Source organism: Haliotis cracherodii, unplaced genomic scaffold, assembly GCF_022045235.1.
Source record: "Haliotis cracherodii isolate W230 unplaced genomic scaffold, xgHalCrac1.p SCAF_9, whole genome shotgun sequence".
In the NCBI taxonomy this organism is placed as follows: Eukaryota; Metazoa; Mollusca; class Gastropoda; order Lepetellida; family Haliotidae; genus Haliotis; species Haliotis cracherodii.
Window position 1 is genome coordinate 46,549,322 of NW_027266343.1, and position 24,811 is coordinate 46,574,132.

Below are 24,811 nucleotides of genomic sequence, written 5' to 3' on the forward strand. Positions count from 1 at the left end.
GTGTCATAAGCAGAGGCAACTCTGTTGGCATTCTTCCAGTTTATTGTTAGTTTGTTTATTTTTAGAAAACTCGAAGAATTGGTGAGTAAATATTGCGTTTCGACACGGCCGTAATTAAATTATGAAATAACAGTTTCATCATTCACATTGAAAACGATGAAGATTGGACATACTCTTCACACACAAAGTCGTGTGATCGGATATTATGCGGTTTTGAAGTGTTGATATCACCTCACGTCATTATGACGTCATATGCATTTGTGACGTCATTTTCATTCGCTCGTTGCAAAAAGGGAATTCCCCTAGCAGGTGCGTGGGGACAAAGCTGGATACATGGTGGTATTCCCGTCCAGAATAGATTTAGTCTTGTTTTGTGTTCCCTGTGTTGAGTACTGGAGCTTTTGATGGTCAAAGAGTCACACTTATTTACGACGGTGACTATTTTCTGTGTTTTACGGTATGAGTCACCGTAGCAGTTACCCCCCTTGTCTGTCATGGCGCACTGAGCATCAAAATACTTCCTGCAGTAAACATCGGTGTGCCGACGACTATAGATAGTGTGATCGGCCTCGTGAAAACAATCAGCGATCGTTGCAACCTCGACATTTAACATTACGCCGTTTCATTAAGGTAGGTGTGAATTGCAGGAAAATTAACAAAACATTCCGTTGTCTTCTCACACATTCGATGCTCAGCTGGTACGATTTGTTTATTCAATTGTTTCACGATAGACCGACTTTGGTTAGCATGTGCGCGTTTATAAGACAATATTAGCCAGGTATAGTGGTATTGTGTGGTTACCGCGCTATTGTGGAGCAGGTGATACTCTCTGTTCTACACAAGCGTTCTACCTTTATGTTGCAGTAATTCAGTAAAACAATTGAAAATATTCAAGATGCTTATTTCGAGCTTGCATGAATTTGTTATTTCTCAATAAAGTCTGTTGGAGCTGATTTGTCTGAAATTACAGTAAAAACGTGTTATTTTTGTGGAGACGGTTCACATGCATTTAATTAATGTGGATATGAACTGTGTCTGTGTTAAATTTGTTCTCAACTTATAACTTAATTAAATGTAATTGAATTTAAATATGCGCCAGCATTTACGTCTCAAAGATAATTGAACTGAAGGGATGTTTTTGTTTATGAGGAAGTGGTGATTGTCTTTTTAATGATAATTATAGCTCATGGTATCCCGGATAATTTGATCTGCATAATTGTGATGATGTATTATTATATTACTAAGTTGAACTTTGAGAAAAGAATTGGTCCAGAAATATTGTATATTCTGTTTGAAGTTTTGGATTTGCTAGATCAATGACATGATTGAGTAAACATAGCATAGGTTGAAACAGGATTGATTGCTAAAAAATATGAATGAAAAGTTCAGAATTTCAGACTGAAGCATAGTTGTGGTCTTTATGTTAATTTACAGAAGTAAATAGTTACATGTTTATAATGTTTATATATTTCTTCAGGCAATATTTAATTCTGAGCATTTACTATCAAGTACAGTAGCAGATACAGTCATATCTCAAGATGAAATAATTTAGTTGCAACTTTGCCAGTATTAATGTCAGCCTTTAATGTCAAGGATAAAACTAATGGAAGTAAAGACCAAATTGGAACTGGAATTTTGACTGAAAATATTAATGACATTTTCAAAGAAGTGGCTCTTACTTCAAATGGTCTCAGTGTGTTGATTTAATAAGCTCTTATTCAACCTAGCTCTTAACACGAACACGTTGTTGAAGTCAAGTATCATTAGTTTAATGAGAATAGATCTCATATTAAAAAGAGTTTTATCAAAAATATATTTCTGTCATGTTGTCTGATATGAAAATTTGATTTATGTATATTGTTTATTGCAGATAGATGATATCTGGCAATTGACGACCCCTATCACGTGACTGTCATCGCAGTGTTGTCACAGTATGTGACCATGCCCTATGTAGACAAGTCCGGCAGAACATGTGGTTTTCTCAATATCGAGGAGATCGAAAATAGCGGCAGTTTTATACGGAGATACTTCCTACTCGATCAAAACAATGAACGTTTGCTGTACTACATGGACAACCCCAATGTAAGTAGTTGATATCAATAAGAGAAGTAGTAACGTCAGTTGCACTGCTTAGTTTTATAAATTGCTGGGATCAAATCCCAGTTTGCATCAATATGTTTCTAGGTCTGTCATCCCCATTCCCGTGCTCGTGGGTTTCACCAAAGTGGTAAACATCGGAGACCTGCATCACTGGAGATACTGTTCAAAGCAGCATTTAATACAACTCACTCACTCACTAATAAATTAAAAGTCTGGATAAGTTATCAGTCTAGACAAATCTTGATATAGGAATTCAAAGGACTTGCATCACAATAGTGAATGGAATCAAAATCATTGGATCCAGAATACAAATTGAGACAATCAGCGATGATTTTATAATTTTATATAGCCAAAGTCAATAACGCTGTCAAGTATCATCAGCTGATCATTCCTCTTTGATCTACATAGAATAATTGTGGCATGGTTTCTGTGATATATTAACATTGGGTCATTATCTCTATGCCACTCATGATATAACTTTATGGCCTTATTGTTTTGTAAATGAATCTTTAAAAACAATTCATCAGACCTTCAGACATGCATGTTTGAAGAGTTGTCCATCCAAGACAAGAAGAGCCTGTCTCGGATGGTCAGGTAGGGGGTATTTTATACTAAACATGTTTTTAGTTACGAGTTATGTGTACTGTCCTTTCTGACCAATCAGATTCTGCCTCTCACATCACTTGCATTTGCTTTAAACAAGATGGCGACATCCAGTCAAGACGATCAGATCGATAATCAAGATCTTTATCGCTTAACTCGCGAAGTGCATCAAATCACTTGATCACCTTGATTAAGAACATGAAAAGATTTGGAAAGTAACTGTCGACGCCAAACATGTTCTGCAAATCCTGCAATCGACTGAAATCTGCATGTCAGTCTCCATGATGTTTATGAACTGAATGTCAAGTTTGTTCCACGATATTGAGGGGACTATGCATTGACTCGTTAGTCCAGCCAAAATAGAACTCCATAATCAGAGCTCCAGATAAGCTTTTGGTGATGTGGGTATTTTACCAATGCATTTTAAAATCATGGGTATCAGTAATTCTATCTGGGTATACAAATTTCTGTTACCCACTAGTTTTTCCACATGTGGGTATTTAAGTTAAATATTTAAAAACACTATTCATCTAGTCCCTGCAAACTGGTGTCGTGTGGGTTCGAGAACTTTATAGGACTCAAAAATACCACGATACTTCCACAAGAAAGTGTGATGGCAAATGATCATGATGTAACGGAATGCCAGTTTATAATATAAAGATAAGTTGCTGATTTGCTTATTGAATACGCAGGGTTACTTCACAATATTTTGATGATACGCACAAGTTTTATTTTTGTAGTGTATCTGTAATGTTCGTTGGGTATTTGATACGCTTGGATTTTATTTTACTGCGTATTTCAGCATTTCTGATGCATATTTTACGCAGATACGCAGCTTATCTGGCGCTCTGCCATAATTCCAGCCTCGGGAAAGATGTCTAATACCCACGTTGTTTATTTGCTGACACTAGCAATCAATCTGACAAATTACCGAAACTATACACAGACAATGTTTCAATTTCAAACATGACATAACTCCTTAAAACGTCTAGACCTAGACTGGACACTGGTGCCTGAGCATTGACTATGACATCCCTTTGAAGGTCAAAATGACACTTGATATTAAAGGTCAGCGTTTATGAAGATGATTCTGAAATGTTCTTGGTGACTATTCTATGGGCTAAATCAACCACATTGGACATGGATGAGTTGTTGTTTTTCCACATTGTTTCTCATTCAGGAAATTCCGACATCTTGTCCAAAGCCTCATGCTTTTATTGAAAGATTCTTTTACTGAAAAAACATCAGGCCCATAGAACTGAAACTCTATACGCGAGAAGCACAGCCACCATATGCGATTCTTATTTCCTCATTGGCATCTGGACTGAAAACAAGAATGACCACAGTGAAGTCCCTCTTGGCAATAAATAAAAACATGATGTTGTAATACATATACCTTACAGTTAGTGTAGAGGTGTTTAAGTTCAGAAATCAGTATGATTATTATTTAAACTTTCTGTAAATTAGTTGTTTTTTATATATAATTACTAAATGTTTGTGGTGTGGTAGACTTGTAGCATTGTTTGAAACATTATATGGGTTCAAAAGTAAACCACTTTGCTAAGCTTAAAGGATAATGTGATTGATAATGAACAATTGCCTGGAACTGAATAGTATTTAACAATGTTTGAGGTACAAGCTCATTTGGTAGATTTTCAAAACCGTAACCCAATTATGTAGCAGAATATATTGAAAGAGGAAAATACCACCTATTAACTGTGAAAAAAATGTTGCAGGAAGTTGTTTCAAATGAATGGTATTATCAGTCTTTTATTCTATAGAAATGGAGGACAAATTCTCTCTTGGAAATGCTTTCAATTCTCAGATCTACTGTACCACCTGTAGCAAATATTTGTGGTAGTGTGAAGATAATTTCTTTTTCAATATTGCTAGTCCCCATAATTGTAATTGCGTTAAATAATATATATTTATGTGACAGGTAAATATTAAGTAAATGAGTAAGTAGGGTTTTACACCGCTTTTAGCAATATTCCAGCGGCTAAATATCACGGCGGGGGACACAAGAAATGGGCTTCACACATTGTATCCATGTCGGGAATCAAACCCGGGTCTTCAGCGTGATGAGAGATCGCTTTAACCACTAGGCTACCCGACCGCCCTGGTAAATATCAAGAAATGATTTACTCGGTAAACATGATAAGATTATCCACAATTTCCCAACTGCTCAGAATATCCATATCTTTATATTTATTATTTTTTCTTTTTATCAATGTATTTATTAAGCATTTTAATGACATGTTTTCTTTGTCTTTTTTTAAAAACATATTTGATTTCCAGTGCAGAGATGTTTAAGAAAGCTTTCGGAGGAATATTAAATAAACATTTGAAATTAATCATGGACAAGTGGTTGAGTTAATGATTGTTAGGTTTTTAGAATAAATTGTATAAGTCATATGATTACGTGTCATCAAGCTTGACAACCCAATCCATCTTATCGCCTATTGCCACAATCATAACTTGCTGGGGCCCAATTGTATCTCAGAATCACCACAGGGTTCACAATTAACATTTGTAGTCTATGTATATGATATTAGCAATGATTGGTTGGTTTGTTGTTTAACGCCGCACTTAGCAATATTCCAGCTATATGAAGGCGGTCTGTAAATAATCGAGTCTGGACCAGACAGTCCAGTGATTAATGTCATGAGCATCGATCCACGCAATTGGGATCGATGACATGCATCAACCATGTCAGCGAGCCTGACCACCTGATCCCGTTAGTCGCCTTTTACGACAAGCATAGTCACCTTTTACAGTAAGCATGGGTTGCTGAAGACCTATTCTACCCTGGAATCTTCACGGGTCATATTATGTGGTTAGTCACATGATATATATTGTTTAATGACAAAAATTATCTAGAACTCTATGGTTACACTACAAGTCGCTAATGTTTGCGTTTCTTTCTGACCATGCACTCATTCCTTCTGATTTTTCATAAGGTTGAATAAAGATATAACTTAATTCAACTTCAGTGTATGAATAACCAGATTGTTTAATACATGTATCTTAATACGTTTTGCCAGGGCTAAGCTAAAAATGTTCCCAATCGGACATTTTAAGACATCTCCTGAGACCTACAGTGGGTACCCGGGTAGGGTCGGGTTATAGGGGGGTGGGTACCCGGGTAGGAAATCTGTACTCGTCCCAGCCCTACAAAGCACGTTTTCCATAAGACTTATTCTGTTCTCATTTTTGGGGGGCACGGATGGCCCGGTCGTCTGTGGTACCACAATTCAATTAAATCAAAGTTGTATAACTTGTAAATGTTCAAGACCTGCATCACTTCAGGCTTTCCTCCCACATCAAGCTGACATGCTTTGATAGACATGTTACTAGAATACTGTTCAAAGCAGCATTCAACATGTTCATGTATCTGTTATAAGTGTGGCTATATAAGCAAACAGTCTGTATCTTTCACTACTTGGTCAAAGCCTGAGCCTAGTAAAAGTTTGTTTGGTGTTGTAAGCTCAGGTAATGAAAGTTCATACAATCTTGATCGTACAAAGTAGGACCCGTGGTTAGTCACATGATATAGTATTTAATGACATAAATTCACTATGACGCCACGGCTACACTACAGGTAACTAATGTTCACATTTCTTTCTGACTGTGCACATATTCCTTCTGACTTTTATATGTTTTATTAAAGATAAAGCTTCCTTCAACTTCAGTGTATGCATGAACAGATCGTTCTAAACGTGTATCCCTGTGTTATGGGTTTTCGGACACTCAAGAAACATTCATAGGTTTCTCTCTAATCACATAAACAACTGTTAAACATCTCATAAACTTATAAAAGACAACTTTCTCTTAAAAAACAAGCCATCATCTGAGTATTTACAATGTCTGTGTGATGCTACACCCCCCACGAGTAATGGCGATAAATGTGGCCGACGATATATGTTACTGTCGAAGTAGTTCTTGCCAGGCTCCAGTAACTCGTTTCTCAATCAGACAGTTTGTACCCAGAGCTACTGCAGGTACCCGGGTAGCATCGGGTTATAGGGGGTACCCGGGTAGTAAATATGGACTTATCCCAGCCCTACTACCCACACATAAGTTTATTATGTGTTAATCTGTAAATTTGTTAATCTGGATTATTTCAATGGGGATGCTACCACCTGACTTAAAAGGTTTTATCTGTGTTGTTGAGTATTGGACTTGGATTGTTAAGATACCACCACTACTGGTCAGTTTGAAGGCTGTTAGTCCAAGGGACAGGCTGTTAATCTTAATAACTGCCCATAACACAGAATTTAAACAAAAGCATTAATCTGTATAACTTTCCAGAAAATCAGGCGCTAAGCTGTTGCTGTCCTTCTGGAAATCCCTGTGCGATTCCAGAGTTTCTTTTTGCTCTGCGAAACATTTTTAGTGTCGGAGCCAAATTTAATTTGTTTTTGACCTTGAAGTATGGAAGCATGTTGATTGGATAATTGTGGGTTATATTTGGTCCAAAATGCAACACCCTAATACCGTTTGCTTTGAAGTTTTAAATTCACTTTATTCTTGGTGAGGCAACGCCTGTATTTAATCATGATACAGATTTGGTATTTTGATTGTCTTAACAAATTAGGAACAGGGATTTATGGGACAAGCCTCACTTTGAATAGCCAATCAATTGGAGTGGGTCTATTTCCGAGTCACCCTAGACTCTATGTATTAGAAAAAAACAGGACTTGACCACAAGGAAAAACAAAGTGTAACAGTTAAGTCACCTATTATCCTTGCCCCCTTAGCAGTCCACATCACCACGGCAACCGTCATATTTCAGCAATACTCATTATGGGGTGACTCATTGATGTTGCAATTACATTTCATGGCAGAACCATAAATAAATTGTAATTGTTAAAGTAAGTCAGTGTTTCAAATGGCAGAATATATGTCAGTGTGTCAGACCAGGAAATGTCAAATGTGAGAGTGTTTCTCTCTGTCAGGTATCCATGTGTGACGTTGCAGTCTGTTGACAGCTGCGACAATGCAGGGGTGTTTTCCTTACAGAAATGTTTTGTGTCTGACTTGTCGCTTGGGTCATGTAGGTAAGGTTACCCATTACCTGAAAAAAAGATGTGGTTCAGATTACATTTATTTAAAAGTAGAATCAGTGAGTAGGCAAAGTTAAATGTCTTTCTAATGAAATTCAAGCTTAATAACATGGCAAGTTTTGTGTGTGTAATGTATTTCTCAGCAAAATAATTAAATTCAACCTGATTAATGCAGTTAGATTGTATCTGTAATAGAATGTGTCATTAAAAGTAATAAGTTCAGTACCAAATAAGGATTGGTAATGTTTTCATATTTGAACTCGAACATGAAGTTCATGGGAAATATTTCTTGCTCTTATCTAATCAGATAAAAAACTGTGTGAGACTTTATTGGGATACGTCCATTAAGCATACCCCGGTAGTAGGCAAGGTCAAGGTGTTGTATTGATCAGCATGGTGGTGAATACATCTGATGAATACAATCTCACATTCAGTGCCAACATCTTGAATACAATCTTCAGGCCACATTCAGGCCACATTCAATGCCTACATCTTGAATACAATTGTCAGGCCACATTCAATGCCTACATCTTGAATACAATCGTCAGGCCACATTCAATGCCAACATCTTGAATACAATCTTCAGGCCACATTCAATGACTACATCTTGAATACAATCGTCAGGCCACATTCAATGCCTACATCTTGAATACAATCTTCAGGCCACATTCAATGCCTACATCTTGAATACAATCTTTAGGCCACATTCAATGCCTACATCTTGAATACAATCGTCAGGCCACATTCAATGCCTACATCTTGAATACAATCGTCAGGCCAAATTCAATGCCTACATCTTGAATACAATCGTCAGGCCACATTCAATGCCTACATCTTGAATACAATCATCAGGCCACATTCAATGCCTACATCTTGAATACAATCTTCAGGCAACATTCAATGCCTACATCTTGAATACAATATTCAGGCCACATTCAGGCCACATTCAATGCCTACATCTTGAATACAATCTCCAGGCCACATTCAATGCCTACATCTTGAATACAATCATCAGGCCACATTCAATGCCTACATCTTGAATACACTCTTCAGGCCACATTCAATGCCTACATCTTGAATACAATCATCAGGCCACATTCAATGCCTACATCTTGAATACAATCTTCAGGCCACATTCAATGCCTACATCTTGAATACAATCATCAGGCCACATTCAGGCCACATTCAATGCCTACATCTTGAATACAATCTTCAGGCCACATTCAGGCTACATTCAATGCCTACATCTTGAATACAATCGTCAGGCCATATTCAATGAATACATCTTGAATACAATCGTCAGGCCATATTCAATGCCTATATCTTGAATACAATCTTCAGGCCACATTCAATGCCTACATCTTGAATACAATCGTCAGGCCACATTCAATGCCTACATCTTGAATACAATCTTCAGGCCACATTCAATGCCTACATCTTGAATACAATCTTCAGGCCACATTCAATGCCTTCATCTTGAATACAATCGTCAGTCCACATTCAATGCCTACATCTTGAATACAATCATCAGGCCACATTCAATGCCTACATCTTGAATACAATCTTCAGGCAACATTCAATGCCTACATCTTGAATACAATCGTCAGGCCACATTCAATGCCTACAACTTGAATACAATCTTCAGGCCACATTCAGGCCACATTCAATGCCTACATCTTGAATACAATCTCCAGGCCACATTCAATGCCTACATCTTGAATACAATCGTCAGGCCACATTCAATGCCTACATCTTGAATACAATCTTCAGGCCACATTCAATGCCTACATCTTGAATACAATCGTCAGGCCACATTCAATGCCTACATCTTGAATACAATCTTCAGGCCACATTCAATGCCTGCATCTTGAATACAATCGTCAGGCCACATTCAGGCCACACTCAATGCCTACATCTTGAATACAATCTTCAGGCCACATTCAGGCCACATTCAATGCCTACATCTTGAATACAAGCGTCAGGCCATATTCAATGAATACATCTTGAATACAATCATCAGGCCATATTCAATGCCTATATCTTGAATACAATCTTCAGGCCACATTCAATGCCTACATCTTGAATACAATCTTCAGGCCACATTCAATGCCTACATCTTGAATACAATCGTCAGGCCACATTCAATGCCTACATCTTGAATACAATCTTCAGGCCACATTCAATGCCTACATCTTGAATATAATCTTCAGGCCACATTCAAGGCCTACTTCTTGAATATAATCTTCAGGCCACATTCAAGGCCTAGATCTTGAATACAATCTTCAGGCCACATTCAGTGCCTACATCTTGAATACAATCTTATCTTCAGGCTACATTCAATGCCTACATCTTGAATACAACCTTCAGGCCACATTCAGTGCCTACATCTTGAATACAATCTTCAGGCCACATTCAATGCCTACATCTTGAATACAATCTTCAGGCCACATTCAATGCCTACATCTTGAATACAATCTTCAGGCCACATTCAATGCCTACATCTTGAATACAATCTTCAGAATATGTAAATATTTTCTTTTCTTGACTAATCCCCAGAAACTGATAGGTACGAACCAGAGGTCAGTAGGTGTGGTCATTCTGTTTTCTTTTCAACTGACCAGAGGCCACAGTGATTATTAGGAGATTAAGGTCACCCAAGGCTCAGCTATTTACAACCTGTAATCTGCATTATCGGTGACAATATGTGTGTAACCATGGCTTACAGGTTGTAAGTCTGGGTAAGACCGTCGCAGCATGCTGGGGGCAATGTATGTCACGGCTTGTGTTTACCAACACAATTGTTCTCACAACACCTTGGACAATCTGTAGCCCAGATAGTAGGTATTACAGCTCTTTAGACCTTCACCTTGTTGATAAACAAGATGTTTAGGGACTGATCAGAGCTCTAGATAAGCATTTGGTTATTTGGGTATTTTACCCAGGGGTTTGATTTTGATTGAGTATCCACAAATTTTAGAGGGTATTCAAATTTTTAATACCCACCTGTTTCTTGACATTCGGGTATTTTAACTTGAAAACCTGTTTCGTAAGAATCCTTGTAAGTAATTTAAAACCATATGAGTAGTAGTATACCCATCTGCGTCTGCTTTCAGCTCCCTCCCCGGGAAGCCTGTTTTGTTTGCAAATACCAACATTGTAAGAAAAGCGCTATTTTTTTTATCATCAATCAGGGACTGTTTAAGATACAACATGTACATTAACTAGGCACAACGTGCTTTTCACGTGGCATCCATTACCATGTTTGTCACACAAGCTTTTCCAAATGTAATTGTTGGTACCGGTAAGTGAATTTTGCGATCGGGTGATACACAATCATTTTATCTAACAGCTGTAATACACACAATTGTTGTAATATACACATTAGTATTATTAATGTTTATAGTTCTCGTGTATTTGATATCCGAGGATTTGATTTGTCTGCATATTTCAGTATATTTTTTATGCATTTTACACAAATACGCAGCTTATCTCGAGCCCTGCTGATGTTAGTTTATTACATATTTTTTTAATGTAAGTCCTAATACATCTTCATTATGTCACAGTGAAAGGATTCTGGTTCAGTGGAGATTCCGAGTGCCCCTAGTCTCTTATACATCCCTTTGTTGAACCAGGAGACAAACGGCATCGAGGGGTCAGGCTTGCTGACTTGGATGATACATGTTATCATATCCCAATTGCAAAGATCGATGCTCATGATGAATATTACTAGATTCTCTGGTCCAGACTCGATTTTTTACAGACCACCATCATATAGCTGGAATATTGCTGAGTGTGGCGTTAAACAACAAACAAACAAACAAGATCATACAAACCCTGAAACAAAATTATCCGAAAAGTTTACAATAATTGTCAAGTCTATGTTTCCTTAGTTGCTGAATGGGAAAATGAAGAGATTTCCTGGGCTCCTTTCAGTAATGTATCAAGACGTAATTTGAAGAAAAGAAAATTCATTACGACTTTTCAGTAGCCCATGCTTGTCTCAAGAGCCGACTAACATGTGAATGGTCAGTCACAATGTGTGAACCAGCTAGTTTTATGTCAAGTGTCAGTGGCATAGGTCATTGCTCATACCATCAACCACTGGTTTGTGTGACAAGGACACACTCACTCACTCTTCACTGACTACTGAAGCTTATATCTTATCAAAGTCACAGTCTTGCCCATTCATACCTGATATCAGTTAATATTTGTTTTAGAAAGTCTGTTGAATATCATCCTGGTAAACAAGATTTCGGCACAAACTTTTTTTACTGAAAAACGCAGACATCAGACAGTGCACAAATGTGCAACCTCTCGCTTACTGTATCCTACACATGTATCTCTGTTGTGATCAGGACCATGTAGAACTGTATGTCATGTAGAAGTGTATGTCATGTAGATGTACGTCATGTCAGTTCCTGTTTAAGGAAGGACATGCAAAACGACCACCGAACATCACCGGGTGTGAAATTCATTTTGTGCATACATTAAAGATAACAACACCAAGTAAGGTCTTTCTTCCGAAACACAATTTAAAAAAGATTATTTCAAAAATATATTGGTTAAATAAAAGTACATTGGATCTAAGGGATTGAAAATATATTGAATAGCCAAACAGAAACTGAACACTCAATGAAAATGTTTACATGAGAGTAAACACTCAATGACTCAAAATGTTATCCTTCATGCACTATTTCACTGCTTGAATCATGTCATTTGAACAAAACTTTCCTCATCCACTATGTCAAGTTTTATGATTTAAGTCAGCCTACCCTTGGATTTAATTACCTACTCTGAGACCTGTGATGATTCCGGGGTAGAATAGGTCTTCAGCAACCCATGCTTGCCGTAAAAGGTGACTATGCTTGTCGTAAAAGGCGACTAATGGGATCGTGTGGTCAGGCTCGCTGACTTGGTTGATGCATGTCATCGATCCCAATTGCGTGGATCGATGTTCATGATATGAATCACTGGATTGTCTGGTCCAGACTCGATTATTTACCGACCGCCTTCATATAGCTGGAATATTGCTGAGTGCGGCGTAAAACAACAACCAATCAACCAACCAACCAACCTACTCTGAACATTGTATCAACAAGGCCACTTGGTACAGGTGTTTTACTTGTATTATTCTGTTTACAGATCGGCTGACCCGAGTTTCGCATGTAGGGATTAGAATTGTGTGGGTGGTCATTTTTATATCCCAGTCTCTCAGTTTATTTCACTAATAAAAAGTGACAGTGTCATGAGCAGAAGCCAGTATATGAGGCTGTGACATAAATGTTATATAAGATAACATGTCTGTCATAAAGGAGGTTGTAAAATTGGCAAGTATTTTTTTTTATTGTACTATAAATGATTTTGTGACCACTTCAAGGAAATATTGTTTTGCAATTTATGATTCATGGACTTTGTAAAGCAAGTAACCATGAAGGACAATCAGACTGTTGTCTAATAACGTTACTGTGTTCCCTCGCTATTGCGCTCTTCAATATAGCACTAACTCGGTTATTGTGCACAGTAAAGCATGGCTCCCAAAATTTACTAACATTTTTAATAAACTCAAGTTTTCCAATGACACAATGTTTTCCCCCATCTCAGAAATATTATCAACTGATCAACGTGATCACGTAACGTTAGAAATACCAGTCAACAAATCCAAACTGAAGTAGCCAGTTTAATCCTATTATTATAATATCTGGTTATAAAAAAATGTTCATTGTTTATCTGGACTATTGTTTGCAATATGTTTTATCAAATATGTTCAAAGTTTCATTCAATCATTATAATAATGTTTACAATAATTTCAGCGAAATCTTATGCGAAGTGATTGGTAGATCACACAACTCATCGTTATTTACAGCAACCACTGACGCCTTGAAACAAACTTTAGTGGCAAGAGAATAGATACACATATCATAAATGCAGTTCCATGACTTGCTAATTTACGATTGAAATACATGTCGTGAGGAAAGTATCTGTGGTGACTGGTCAAGTTGTTCCATACGTGAAAAATATCCTGCATGCCACCTGTACCAAAGTGCTTTTTCTTATAATTTTAAGTACATATATATAGTGGAAGCTGCAGCTAAAATAACATAATATTGGAATATATTTTTCCTGATATAATAATAATTTAAGATACAATTTCTTCCAACCATTGCATCAAAATTCTTTGAAGTTGTATCAGTGGGTTCTTTTTGATTGAATCACTGGTAGATTGGGAGGAAACGTGTGCACAGCTGATTGCTATTTCTGGCTTAGGTTACGAGAAAATACACATGTAATCTTAATCTCTGCAAATAAAACAATGCCTTGGAGAGCAGGAAATGCATTTTAAATGGTAAATCATCATGTCTAGTGATGTTTTATATCAAATTTCACACTTTTATTGACCAAGTTTGTTATGCCTGTTTATTCACCTGAATTTGCTGAAGGGATACGATGTGTTTTTTTGAAAGCGCATATAAATACTGGATTAATGTTTTTTGCATAGATCGTGTTAGGTAGGCAGAGCATGTATACTGTTTTGTTGGTCATATACCACCTACGACTTGACCTCGGTTAAAACGCTGATCATCTATGAGGCTCATCAATTATTTGGCCCCCCGAACGTAGCTAGGGATCACTGTACCTCTTTAACGAGGTGTTAAGGTGAAGGAGTGTCATGTAATGATACAGAAAGTCACATTGATATTCAAATCACCAAATGTGACCCAGGTATGATGCCGTCTCATTCAGCGACTGTAAAAAAATGTTAAGCAAATATATCATTTATGAACAGCAGATCGGTAACGTTATACAAAATCGTGTTTCCTCGGTCTCATATAACAGGGAAGGCTTTGACCAAGACTGTTATGTGTTGGTCGCTTGACTAGTGAATGAATGTATGTATGTATGTATGTATGTATGTATGTATGTATGTATGTATGTATGTATGTATGTATGTATGTATGTATGTATGTATGTATGTATGTATGTATGTATGTATGTATGTATGTATGTATGTATGTATGTATGTATGTATGTACACAAGATTATAGTAACTGTTAAAACATATTGTATGTAGTCTCTATCTGCTGTTATCAGAAGTAAAGACATAAAAATTACTGTAAAATACTGAATATCCTGCTTTGAACAGTGTTACTGTTCTTAGTGAAACAACCATCCCAAACAAATACATGCAAAATACAGGAAATAGATATTGAGCCATACAAACTTGAATGTGTTTCTTTAAAGCAACCTAAGCTTATTGGTTAGCAAAACTCTGTAAGTGGTAAAATAACAAAAGTGTGGCTTCAGTTATGGTTTAATTTTCAGCAGTCCGTCATTTTGTGCTTGTCCATGTCATTGCTACCCCACCCTACACCAGCCCCAGAAAATAACAAATAAATACAAAATTAGATTAAATAAATAAAGTAAAACAAAAGAAGAACAGACAAAACAGACCGGTATTAGCAAAATGTTATCGTCCAATGTTTTGTCATGTATATTCAGAAAAAGTTTGACACTTGTCTGTTTGTTTGCAGAACCTGCCTGCAACATGGAGGAATACGGTGGGGGAAATATTCCTACAGTATGTGTCCAAGGTAGGTGTTAAACATATTACAGTATATCAGGATGGGTACACTGGCCTGACATGTCTCATTGTATTGTTGTAGGACAGAGATACAAGTTGCCAGTACCTGTTATAGAGATCTAGGACAGGATGACACTACACTGGCTTGACATCCTTGACTGTATTGGGTAGGACAGAGATACAAGTTGCCAGTACCCGTTATAGAGATCTAGGACAGGATGACACTACACTGGCCTGACATGCCTGAATGTATTGGTGTAGAACAGGGATGCAAGTTACCAGTACCCGTTATAGAGATCTAGAACAGGATGACAATACACTGGCCTGACATGTCTGACTGTATTGGGTAGGACAGGGATACAAGTTGCCAGTACCCTTTATAGAGATCTAGGACAGGGATACAAGTTGCCAGTACCAGTTATGGAGATCTAGGACAGGGTGACACGACACGGGCTTGACATGCTTGGCTGTATTGGGTAGGACAGGGATACAAGTTGCCAGTACCCGTTATGGAGATCTAGGACAGAATGACACTACACTGGCCTGACATGCCTGACTGTATTGGGGTAGGACAGAGATACAAGCTGCCAGTACCTGTTATAGAGATCTAGGACAGGGATACAAGTTGCCAGTACCCGTTATGGAGATCTAGAACAGGATGACACTACACTGGCCTGACATGTCGGAATGTATTGGTGTAGGACAGGGATGCAAGTTACAGTACCCGTTATAGAGATCTAGAACAGGATGACACTACACTGGCCTGACATGTCTGACTGTATTGGTGTAGGACAGGGATGCAAGTTACAGTACCCGTTATGGAGATCTAGAACAGGATGACACTACACTGGCCTGACATGTCTGAATGTATTGGTGTAGAACAGGGATGCAAGTTACCAGTACCCGTTATAGAGATCTAGAACAGGATGACAATACACTGGCCTGACATGTCTGACTGTATTGGGTAGGACAGGGATACAAGTTGCCAGTACCCGTTATAGAGATCTAGTACAGGGATACAAGTTGCCAGTACCCATTATAGAGATCTAGGACACGGATACAAGTTGCCAGTACCCGTTATGGAGATCTAGGACAGGGTGACACTACACGGGCTTGACATGCTTGACTGTATTGGGTAGGACAGGGATACAAGTTGCCAGTACCCATTATGGAGATCTAGGACAGGGATACAAGTTGCCAGTACCCGTTATGGAGATCTAGGACAGGGTGACACTACACTGGCCTGACTTGTCGAAATGTATTGGTGTAGGACAAGGATGCAAGTTACATTACCCGTTACAGAGATCTAGGACAGAATGACACTACACTGGCCTGACTTGTCGGAATGTATTGGTGTAGGACAGAGATACAAGTTAACAGTACCCGTTACAGAGATCTAGAACAGGATGACACTACACTGGCCTGACTTGTCAGAATGTATTGGTGTAGGACAGAGATACAAGTTAACAGTACCCGTTACAGAGATCTAGAACAGGATGACACTACACTGGCCTGACATGCCTGACTGTATTGGTGTAGGACAGGGATGCAAGTTAAAGTCACCTGTCATTCGAGGAGATTATGTTTTTAGCTGTTGCACAAACATGTTTTAGTGGTCTGTCCATGCAGCAAAGGGGAAAGAATGTTTATTTGAGGATTATCTGTATTAAACCAGGCTGAGGTCTATTGATTGTGGGGAAGTGTTTGAAGTGAGGAATTATTAAAGTGTAAGTTTTTCACTGGGTGAACAGGTCTGATTCTTCAAAAGGATTTCTTATTTTAAATTTATCATGTTGAAAGCCGAAATCTGATATTGTGTTGGATTCCTTGAGTTGATTCCTTGTCTGTTTATATCCAGATTTTTTTTACAAGAATTGTGATGCAGACTTTGGTAGAAATGTGGAATATCATTGAATACATGATACAATACGCTTTCATTGTCAAATGCCACCATATATATTTTCAAAAGCAAAATACTTATTGACATATATACTACTTAATATTTCATAGGAATACATGGGGGCACAAATGCCACTATGTACTGTGCAGAGTTGTAGCCCCTGTTTGTGCCAGGATCCTTGTGTTTTATGTGTCAGTTAAAATAAGTTCCTGGTGCCAAGTGAGCACAATCAGAAATCATTTTCCTTAAATACCATGTGATGGTACATATTGTACAAGGCTAGTTATTAATATTCTTTCTCAAAAGTAATCTTGAAAAGCATGTAAAAAGAACATGTGCACATGCTTAAGGCGAAGTATGATTGATTAAATAAACCCGGGAATTCATGTAGTTTGTTAGCAATCTCAAACTGCCAACTATGTAAACTACAACTACTTATTATCTAGATCATGTTGAAATAACACTGGATCACAGATGGATGACAGTTATTACTCATGTCGCCACACTTTAATTCTAACATGTCTAAAGTGCCCTGTGGCACATTTGAAAAAGTACATTTTTATCCCTGTGTAAATGTGAAATACTTCAGTATCCCTGCGTATGTGTGAAATACTTCAGTATTCCTGCGTATGTGTGAAATACTTCAGTATCCCTGCGTATGTGTGAAATACTTCAGTATCACTGCGTATATGTGAAATACTTCAGTATCCCTGCGTATGTGTGAAATACTTCAGTATCCCTGCGTATGTGTGAAATACTTCAGTATCCCTGCGTATGTGTGAAATACTTCAGTATCACTGCGTATATGTGAAATACTTCAGTATCCCTGCGTATGTGTGCAATACTTCTGTATCCCTGCGTATGTGTGAAATACTTCAGTATCCCTGCGTATGTGTGAAATACTTCAGTATCCATGTGTATGTGTGAAATACTTCAGTATCCCTGCATATGTGTGAAATACTTCAGTATCCATGTGTATGTGTGAAATACTTCAGTATCCCTGCATATGTGTGAAATACTTCAGTATCCATGTGTATGTGTGAAATACTTCAGTATTCTTGTGCATGTGTGAAATACTTCAGTATCCCTGTGTATGTGTGAAATACTTCAGTATCCCTGCGTATGTGTCTATCAGGGCTGGGACGAGTCTAGATTTACTACCTGTGTGTTAGGGCTGGGACGGGTTTAAATTTACGACCCAGGTACCCACTCTGCTATTACACGGCCGTCCAGGTATCTGCTGTAGTTCTCAAGAGTTGGTTACAAAATGTCCAATTGGGAATAGTTTGACCGCAGCCCTGGTAAAATGTATTTGGATACACGTATAAAACGATCTGGTCGATTCCTTACACTGATGTTGACTAAAGTTTTATCTTTCTTCAAAACTATACATGTCAGAAGGAACTGGTGCATAGTCAGAAAGAAATGCGAGCATTAGTGATTTGTAGTGTAACCAAAGAGTTCTAGATATTTTTGGTCATTAAACAATATATCACGTGACTAACCATAGCTACGTGATTAATCACAAAGAGCAATGAACAACGAAACAGTTTTTCCCTTTCTGCTCACGTGTATTGTCATGCACTGGACATTTAGCGACTTTCATGCATATTCATTGTCCAAACTACCCTTGGAAACCGAAGGCCGAGAATGAATGAAACAGCAAACGTGCAGGCTCGCTCGCCTGTTTTTTTCCCGCTTGCCTCGGTTCATCTTTCATGTCTTTGGGTTTCATTTCTAACTAGCATTTTTCCAACTGTGTTTAACCGTAATCAGGGAAATAATGTTTGAATCTGGCGGTAACTGACCATGTAATTTGAAACAGCCGCCTTCTCCCAAACATATTTCTTCCCGTTCGTTACAGTCTGACTGTTGCAGTTCTTCTCTCCTCTTGCCTTCATTGACAGGTGCAAATGAACATTGTTTTGATCCTACTCTCCATTGATTGGCTATTGACTGTGTAGGCGTGTCAAGTTATTTGAATAAATTAAACAATTACCTGATTCATGTCACGCCACAGTATGTATTCCTACACCTGGAATGTTTATCAACCTCATCATTTCTGTCTGTTCTGATATATACAACTGTTTTTGATTAAACTATTGTAGATAAAACATGTTTTACGTTGTCGAATTTAATTATAAGCATTGACTGCGTATTTTTTTCGGTTCATTGAGATATGAATCGAAAAACCAATGTGCAAACTTTTGTAAGAATCTGCGTAGCTGGTTCATACAGTTTGCACATCGGTTTTTCGATTCATACCTCAATGAACCGAAAAAAATACACAGTCAATCCTTAAGTGTATGTAATACTTCAGTATACATGGTATGGCTATCTAGTGTTGGATAAGTGCAAATTCAAATTTCCACTAATCCCACGAGGCAAACTGAACAGTTTGTGTGCTAAACATGCTGAATGACCTTTTTCTATCTTCACTTTGCCCTTGAATTGAAATACATCCCGTTTTGTAAACTTTCATTATGTGCCTAGTTCAGTGAGTACAATAAGCATCTACTATAACCTCATACTGCGCTGAGAACTGAATTGGCTGCAATACCGCCTCAGGTTCATAATATATTTATGACAATAGTTTGTCATTCCCTCTACTGTTTGTCCTGACCAAGGCTGTATCCAACTGTACGTGTGAATACAGTGTATTCGCTTTCAGTTATGTGGATGTCATGCTTCAGTTCACACAATATAAGGTTTAAATCGATGTAATTACAACGCAACCACAAAAACAGTCCCTAAAATAAAGTGTTGTGTGATGTTTAATGAAATTAATTTAGTAAAAGAGGCCCCCAGTTTTATGGAATGATCACATGATTGTTTTATGAAAAGTATATGCTCTAGAGTCTGTTGACGTCACTCAATTAAAACTGTACCTTAGTCAGTTTATGGAAGGTATTTCCAATTATTTTTTTGTACAAGAAACTAAATGATATTTCAATTATTTAAATAACAACTATGATAATTAAAAAAGAAATGATTTTCCTATTCTGCTGGGGGCTGTGGGGAAGCCTAGTGGTTAAAGCGTTTGCTCGTCCTGCTGACCCAGGTTTGATTCCCCACATGGGTACAATGAGTGATTTTCTGTGTCTCCCCCGGGATATTGCTGGAATATTGCTAAAAGCAGCGTAAAACCATGCTCACTCACTCACCCGACTCTACTGAGAGTGACAGTTGTAACGTTTACGTTGATATCAACGACAATACAGTGAAACTCTGTTAATGAGTCCCATGTACAGAAGTCGACTTTCCCCGATCACTGAAACATGATGCACAGTCAGACCCTCCAGCGATGTCTTGATAGTAGATAGACATTCACAGCAGCACATCACCCAGAAGGTAGAGTTTCTTGACAAATAATGTTTCACTGTTCAACTTTCAATTTCAGCAAAAAATGTGGGAAAGCCTCAGGCAATATTTTGAAAGAAATTGATTCACTTGGGAAAAAAATCAAATCTCAAAAGCACTATTTTTTTTGTATATCTAACAATGTTTATTTCCTGCGACAAAAATGAAACTTTGATACTGATGAGACCGGCTTCAGAGACACTGCGCACACTCTTAAAGAACAAAAAAATGGACATGTCTTTTTATGTTTGTATATTTACCCAACCTAATGACCATGATTTTTGACGTGTGAAACAAGGAAATAATATAGGTCTGGCCAAAGGATCTTCAATCTCTCCTCAAGTGGAGTGGTATAGAGGGTGATGGAATGTCGGCCATGTTGAGTGTGGTCTCTGTGATCTCTGCCACAGGAAGTTGTGGTGGAGAATTTGTCTGATACAGAAAACAGATTATTTCACCATTATGATGCCCTGACAGACTTGTTCATTCCTTATTCATGTCTGTCGGAGACAGGGGATCTAGAATAAGAATGAGTGGAAAGAAATCAGGTAGCTTTTGATGTTTTTAATATCTTCAACAGGCGTGTTGAAGCTAAGGCATTATGTCTGTTTCTGACCTGTTTGCTGTCCTATGTTTGTTTGTTTGTTTGTTTGTTGTTTAATGCCACCCAAAACAAAATTCCAGTGGTATGACAGTTGTCATACCGAAGACCCGGGTTTGATTCCCGACATGGGTACATTGTTTGAAGCTCATTTCTGGTGTCCCCCGCCGTGATTTCTAGCATTGATCCCAATTGCGTGGATCGATGCTCATGATATCAATCACTGGACTGTCTGGTCTAGACTCAAATATTTACAGACTGCCATCATATAGTTAAAATATTGCTGTGTGCAGCGTTAAACAACAAACAAACAAACATCAAGGAGAAGATGTCGAAATGGGCGGCATCATCAGCGGGATGGGACAGATTGCTGAAGTTGTTAGTGAACCTGTGGCAATTACTAGTGTTAGTCATCATTGATCATTTGGCCGATCATCTTTGTGATGATATTGATGTGTCAAATAGATACTGAGTTTTTTTCATGGATTGCTGGAGACTGTCACTGTCAGTCTAGACACAGATCATTCAGATGTGCATTTCTTTGCACTCTGACTTTTCCCAGTGTGTGCTAAAAGTCCAAGATTAAAGGGTCAGAAACAATGCTTTGTATTTATTTGTGCTAAGGAATTCTTAGGGCTTAGGAATGTGGAAGTAGTCCCATCATTTCAAGAATACAGTCTTGTGAAAAATGTATTGTGTCCTTCATACGCTTAGGGGTGTCAGTTTCATGGTCATGTGTCTAGCCTCTTGTCAGTTTGAAAAGCTGTATAAAATTTCACATTAAATATTTATTTTGATATACATTGAGTTTTCAGATTTTCTATGTTTGGTGACGAACATGATGTATGACTTGCTTGTTGCACACCTGTTTACTTTTAGGATTTTCTCATATTCTTTAAAAGTATTTGTTTACCTGTTTACTGTTTAAGTTATTCCATAAAATCAGCCAATATGAAAAAATCAAATTCTATATTTACTGCCACAGAAGTACATGGGTTCGAACCTGTAATATGCAGATCCTGTATGGCTAAGGGAGACAATTAATATTTTTTATCAACTATCATATCAAGAGTAATATATGACCTTCAGGTTCCTTTAAAATGTGTATACATTGTGAAAACTCTCTTTTATTTCCGTAAATCAATGAGGGAGAAAAGCATATACCAGACCAAAATGTAATAGTTAAAAAACACTTCTTTCAACAACCACAATGTCTTGTTTACATTAAGGTATAAAAAAATATTTATTGTTTGGATTAGAGATTTAAAAATCATGTAATGCTTTGTATGTGGAATATTAATCTCAAGTACAGAATAGTGTCTATTGACACTGTATTGTCATATGTGTCTTAAAAACATCAGAAAACAAGGAGCATCTGAAAATAGAACGGGCGAGTTAAATCAGTGTGTTTGTCACGACTAAGGTTTCGTTCTACCACTTGGGAGAGCAATAAACATAGTGTTGCAGGAAATATCCAATCACCTATAGGTCAGCCAGCAAAACAAATGTCACTTCCCAGTCCAGTGAGTGTGAGGGTGTAGTGTTACCAGCTGTCCACTCCTGTAAACACTGGCTGACCTGTCGATGACCCTGGGCAGGCTGACCCTGGAACGTCAATAATGCTGGTCATGGCAGTTGTTGTGCAACAAATTGTTTGTGTAACAGTTTATGAAGTAAGAAAAGGATAATATGGGGATAGAGTTCCAGGTCTTTAGATATGGATTCATGGGGTCTTCAATATGTCTGATAGTGTTTTAAGGTCATGTCATATTTCTTGTTCATCTCTATTCAACCTTGCCACAAATAGATGGAAAAGTGCTGATGTGGCGTGAAACAATATTCATTCATTCATTCATTCATTCATTCATTCATTCATTTCATGTAATATATAGTTCTCAATAGAACCTTTCCTCTGCTGTGGAATTAAGGAAACTAGATGTGCTTTAGTTTGATTCTGGGCTTTTAGTAAAAGATAATTGAAAAATATATATATTCCAAAGTCATGGTGTAGCACAACTCTATTCACTGAAGGGCTGACATAAATCGATACATGATATTGTATGTATGGTGAGAATTCATTAATGATGCTCATTCCAGTACACTAAACAAATATACTAAATTGAGAGATGGTATTCTAATTATTACATAAATGAAATCAAAACTGTATTCACTAGATATGTTTGGGATGAAAAAAACATTATGTTAATTTACGACTATTACTGTGTAATGAATACTTGTGATATGATCAATACTTTGATAATAATATTGAGATTACTTTCTCGAATGGTATGTTTATCTCAATCAGGAACTGGATCAGATAATATTTTCCTGAAGTACGGCCACAAATCAAGATGTCAAATTCGTCTGGTGGTGGGATTAGATGAACAGTTTATTTGACAAGAACAGACAAGTTCTATTTGTTATGTCTTGTCTAACAGATATAGTGAAACTCACATTCATTGAGGCATACCATATTAAAAATTAACGCCGGCCAGTCAGTATATGGTGGTACATTGCAGGCACAATGGGATGATGATGAGGTGAGGTTAAATGTGGTTTGATGTCCCTTTCATTTGTGTGTGTGTCTGCTTGTCCTAGTGTGAACTGATGCTAGTTTTATAGTTCTGAACCAACTGAGATACCATGCCGCAGTTTAACACGGGCGACCCACTTGGACACATTATACTAAGCTGACCAGTCCATGTTTTATCCCCTTAATGCCTAGCGCTAGACAGGGTGACAACAAGTACCTTCTTTTATCATCTATTGGTGCGTCGCTGCCGGGGATAGAACCACGGACCATCAGCTCTCAGGGCAGACTCTCTATCCACTACACCATACAGGCGGTCCGCTTATGTATAAGTTTGTCTCCCAGCCCCAAGAAAATTGATTATAAAATAAATCAAACACAAGTCTGGGATGATTTACCAAGTCTAGAATACCTCAGGCCTAGAAAGTAGTGTTCTGGTCTCCATTTGGATTTAATTATACCCCTCTTTACGAAGTAAATCGGGGGTATATAGCATTCCGTTCGTCGGAGCTTTTGTACGGCCCATAACTTCTTAACCATGCACCCTAGCTTAACCAAATTTGCTACACACATTTACCACAATGAGTACTTGTGCCTTTTGCTAGTTTGAAGATTCTGAACTTTTTAATTTTTTCCGTTTCCATGGAAACATTAAGAAACTTCAACTTTTAGGGTGGGTGTTTTGTACGGCCTATATCTTTTTAACTATGCACCCTAGCTTCACCAAACTTTCTACACATATTAACCACAATGAGTACTTGTGCCTTTTGCTAGTTTGAAGATTCAGAATTTTTTAATTATTGCCGTTTCCATGGACACATTAAGAAACATCAAGAATGTATGTTGGTGCTAAGCATTGATTATCCCACACTAGATTGAAATATATTTGCAAAAACATGTGTTCATTTCAAACATAATGCATCCTCATGGGGTTACAAAGGAAAGGGCAGTTCCTCTGACTTAAAGCAACAGGTATATTTCATTAATTAACAAACTATTTACTATTTGTTGTTGACCAGTGGGAATAACGGTGGTATGTGAGCTTTGCTCACTTCTTTCTTGTTTTTTATTT

General features: G+C 37.7%; 1 protein-coding gene across 1 annotated transcript in view; it reads left to right on the forward strand.

The window, feature by feature from the left end:
- Positions 1 to 488: 488 nt before the first annotated feature.
- LOC139452062 (pleckstrin homology domain-containing family A member 1-like) overlaps positions 489 to 24,811 on the forward strand; it is a 79,508-nt gene continuing 55,185 nt past the window's right edge. The window contains exons 1-3 of the mRNA XM_071233364.1: positions 489 to 630; positions 1,871 to 2,082; positions 15,299 to 15,358. Of these exons, the coding sequence (XP_071089465.1) occupies positions 1,942 to 2,082; positions 15,299 to 15,358 (201 nt within the window). The 5' untranslated portion in view covers positions 489 to 630; positions 1,871 to 1,941. The remainder of the gene's footprint in view (positions 631 to 1,870; positions 2,083 to 15,298; positions 15,359 to 24,811) is intronic.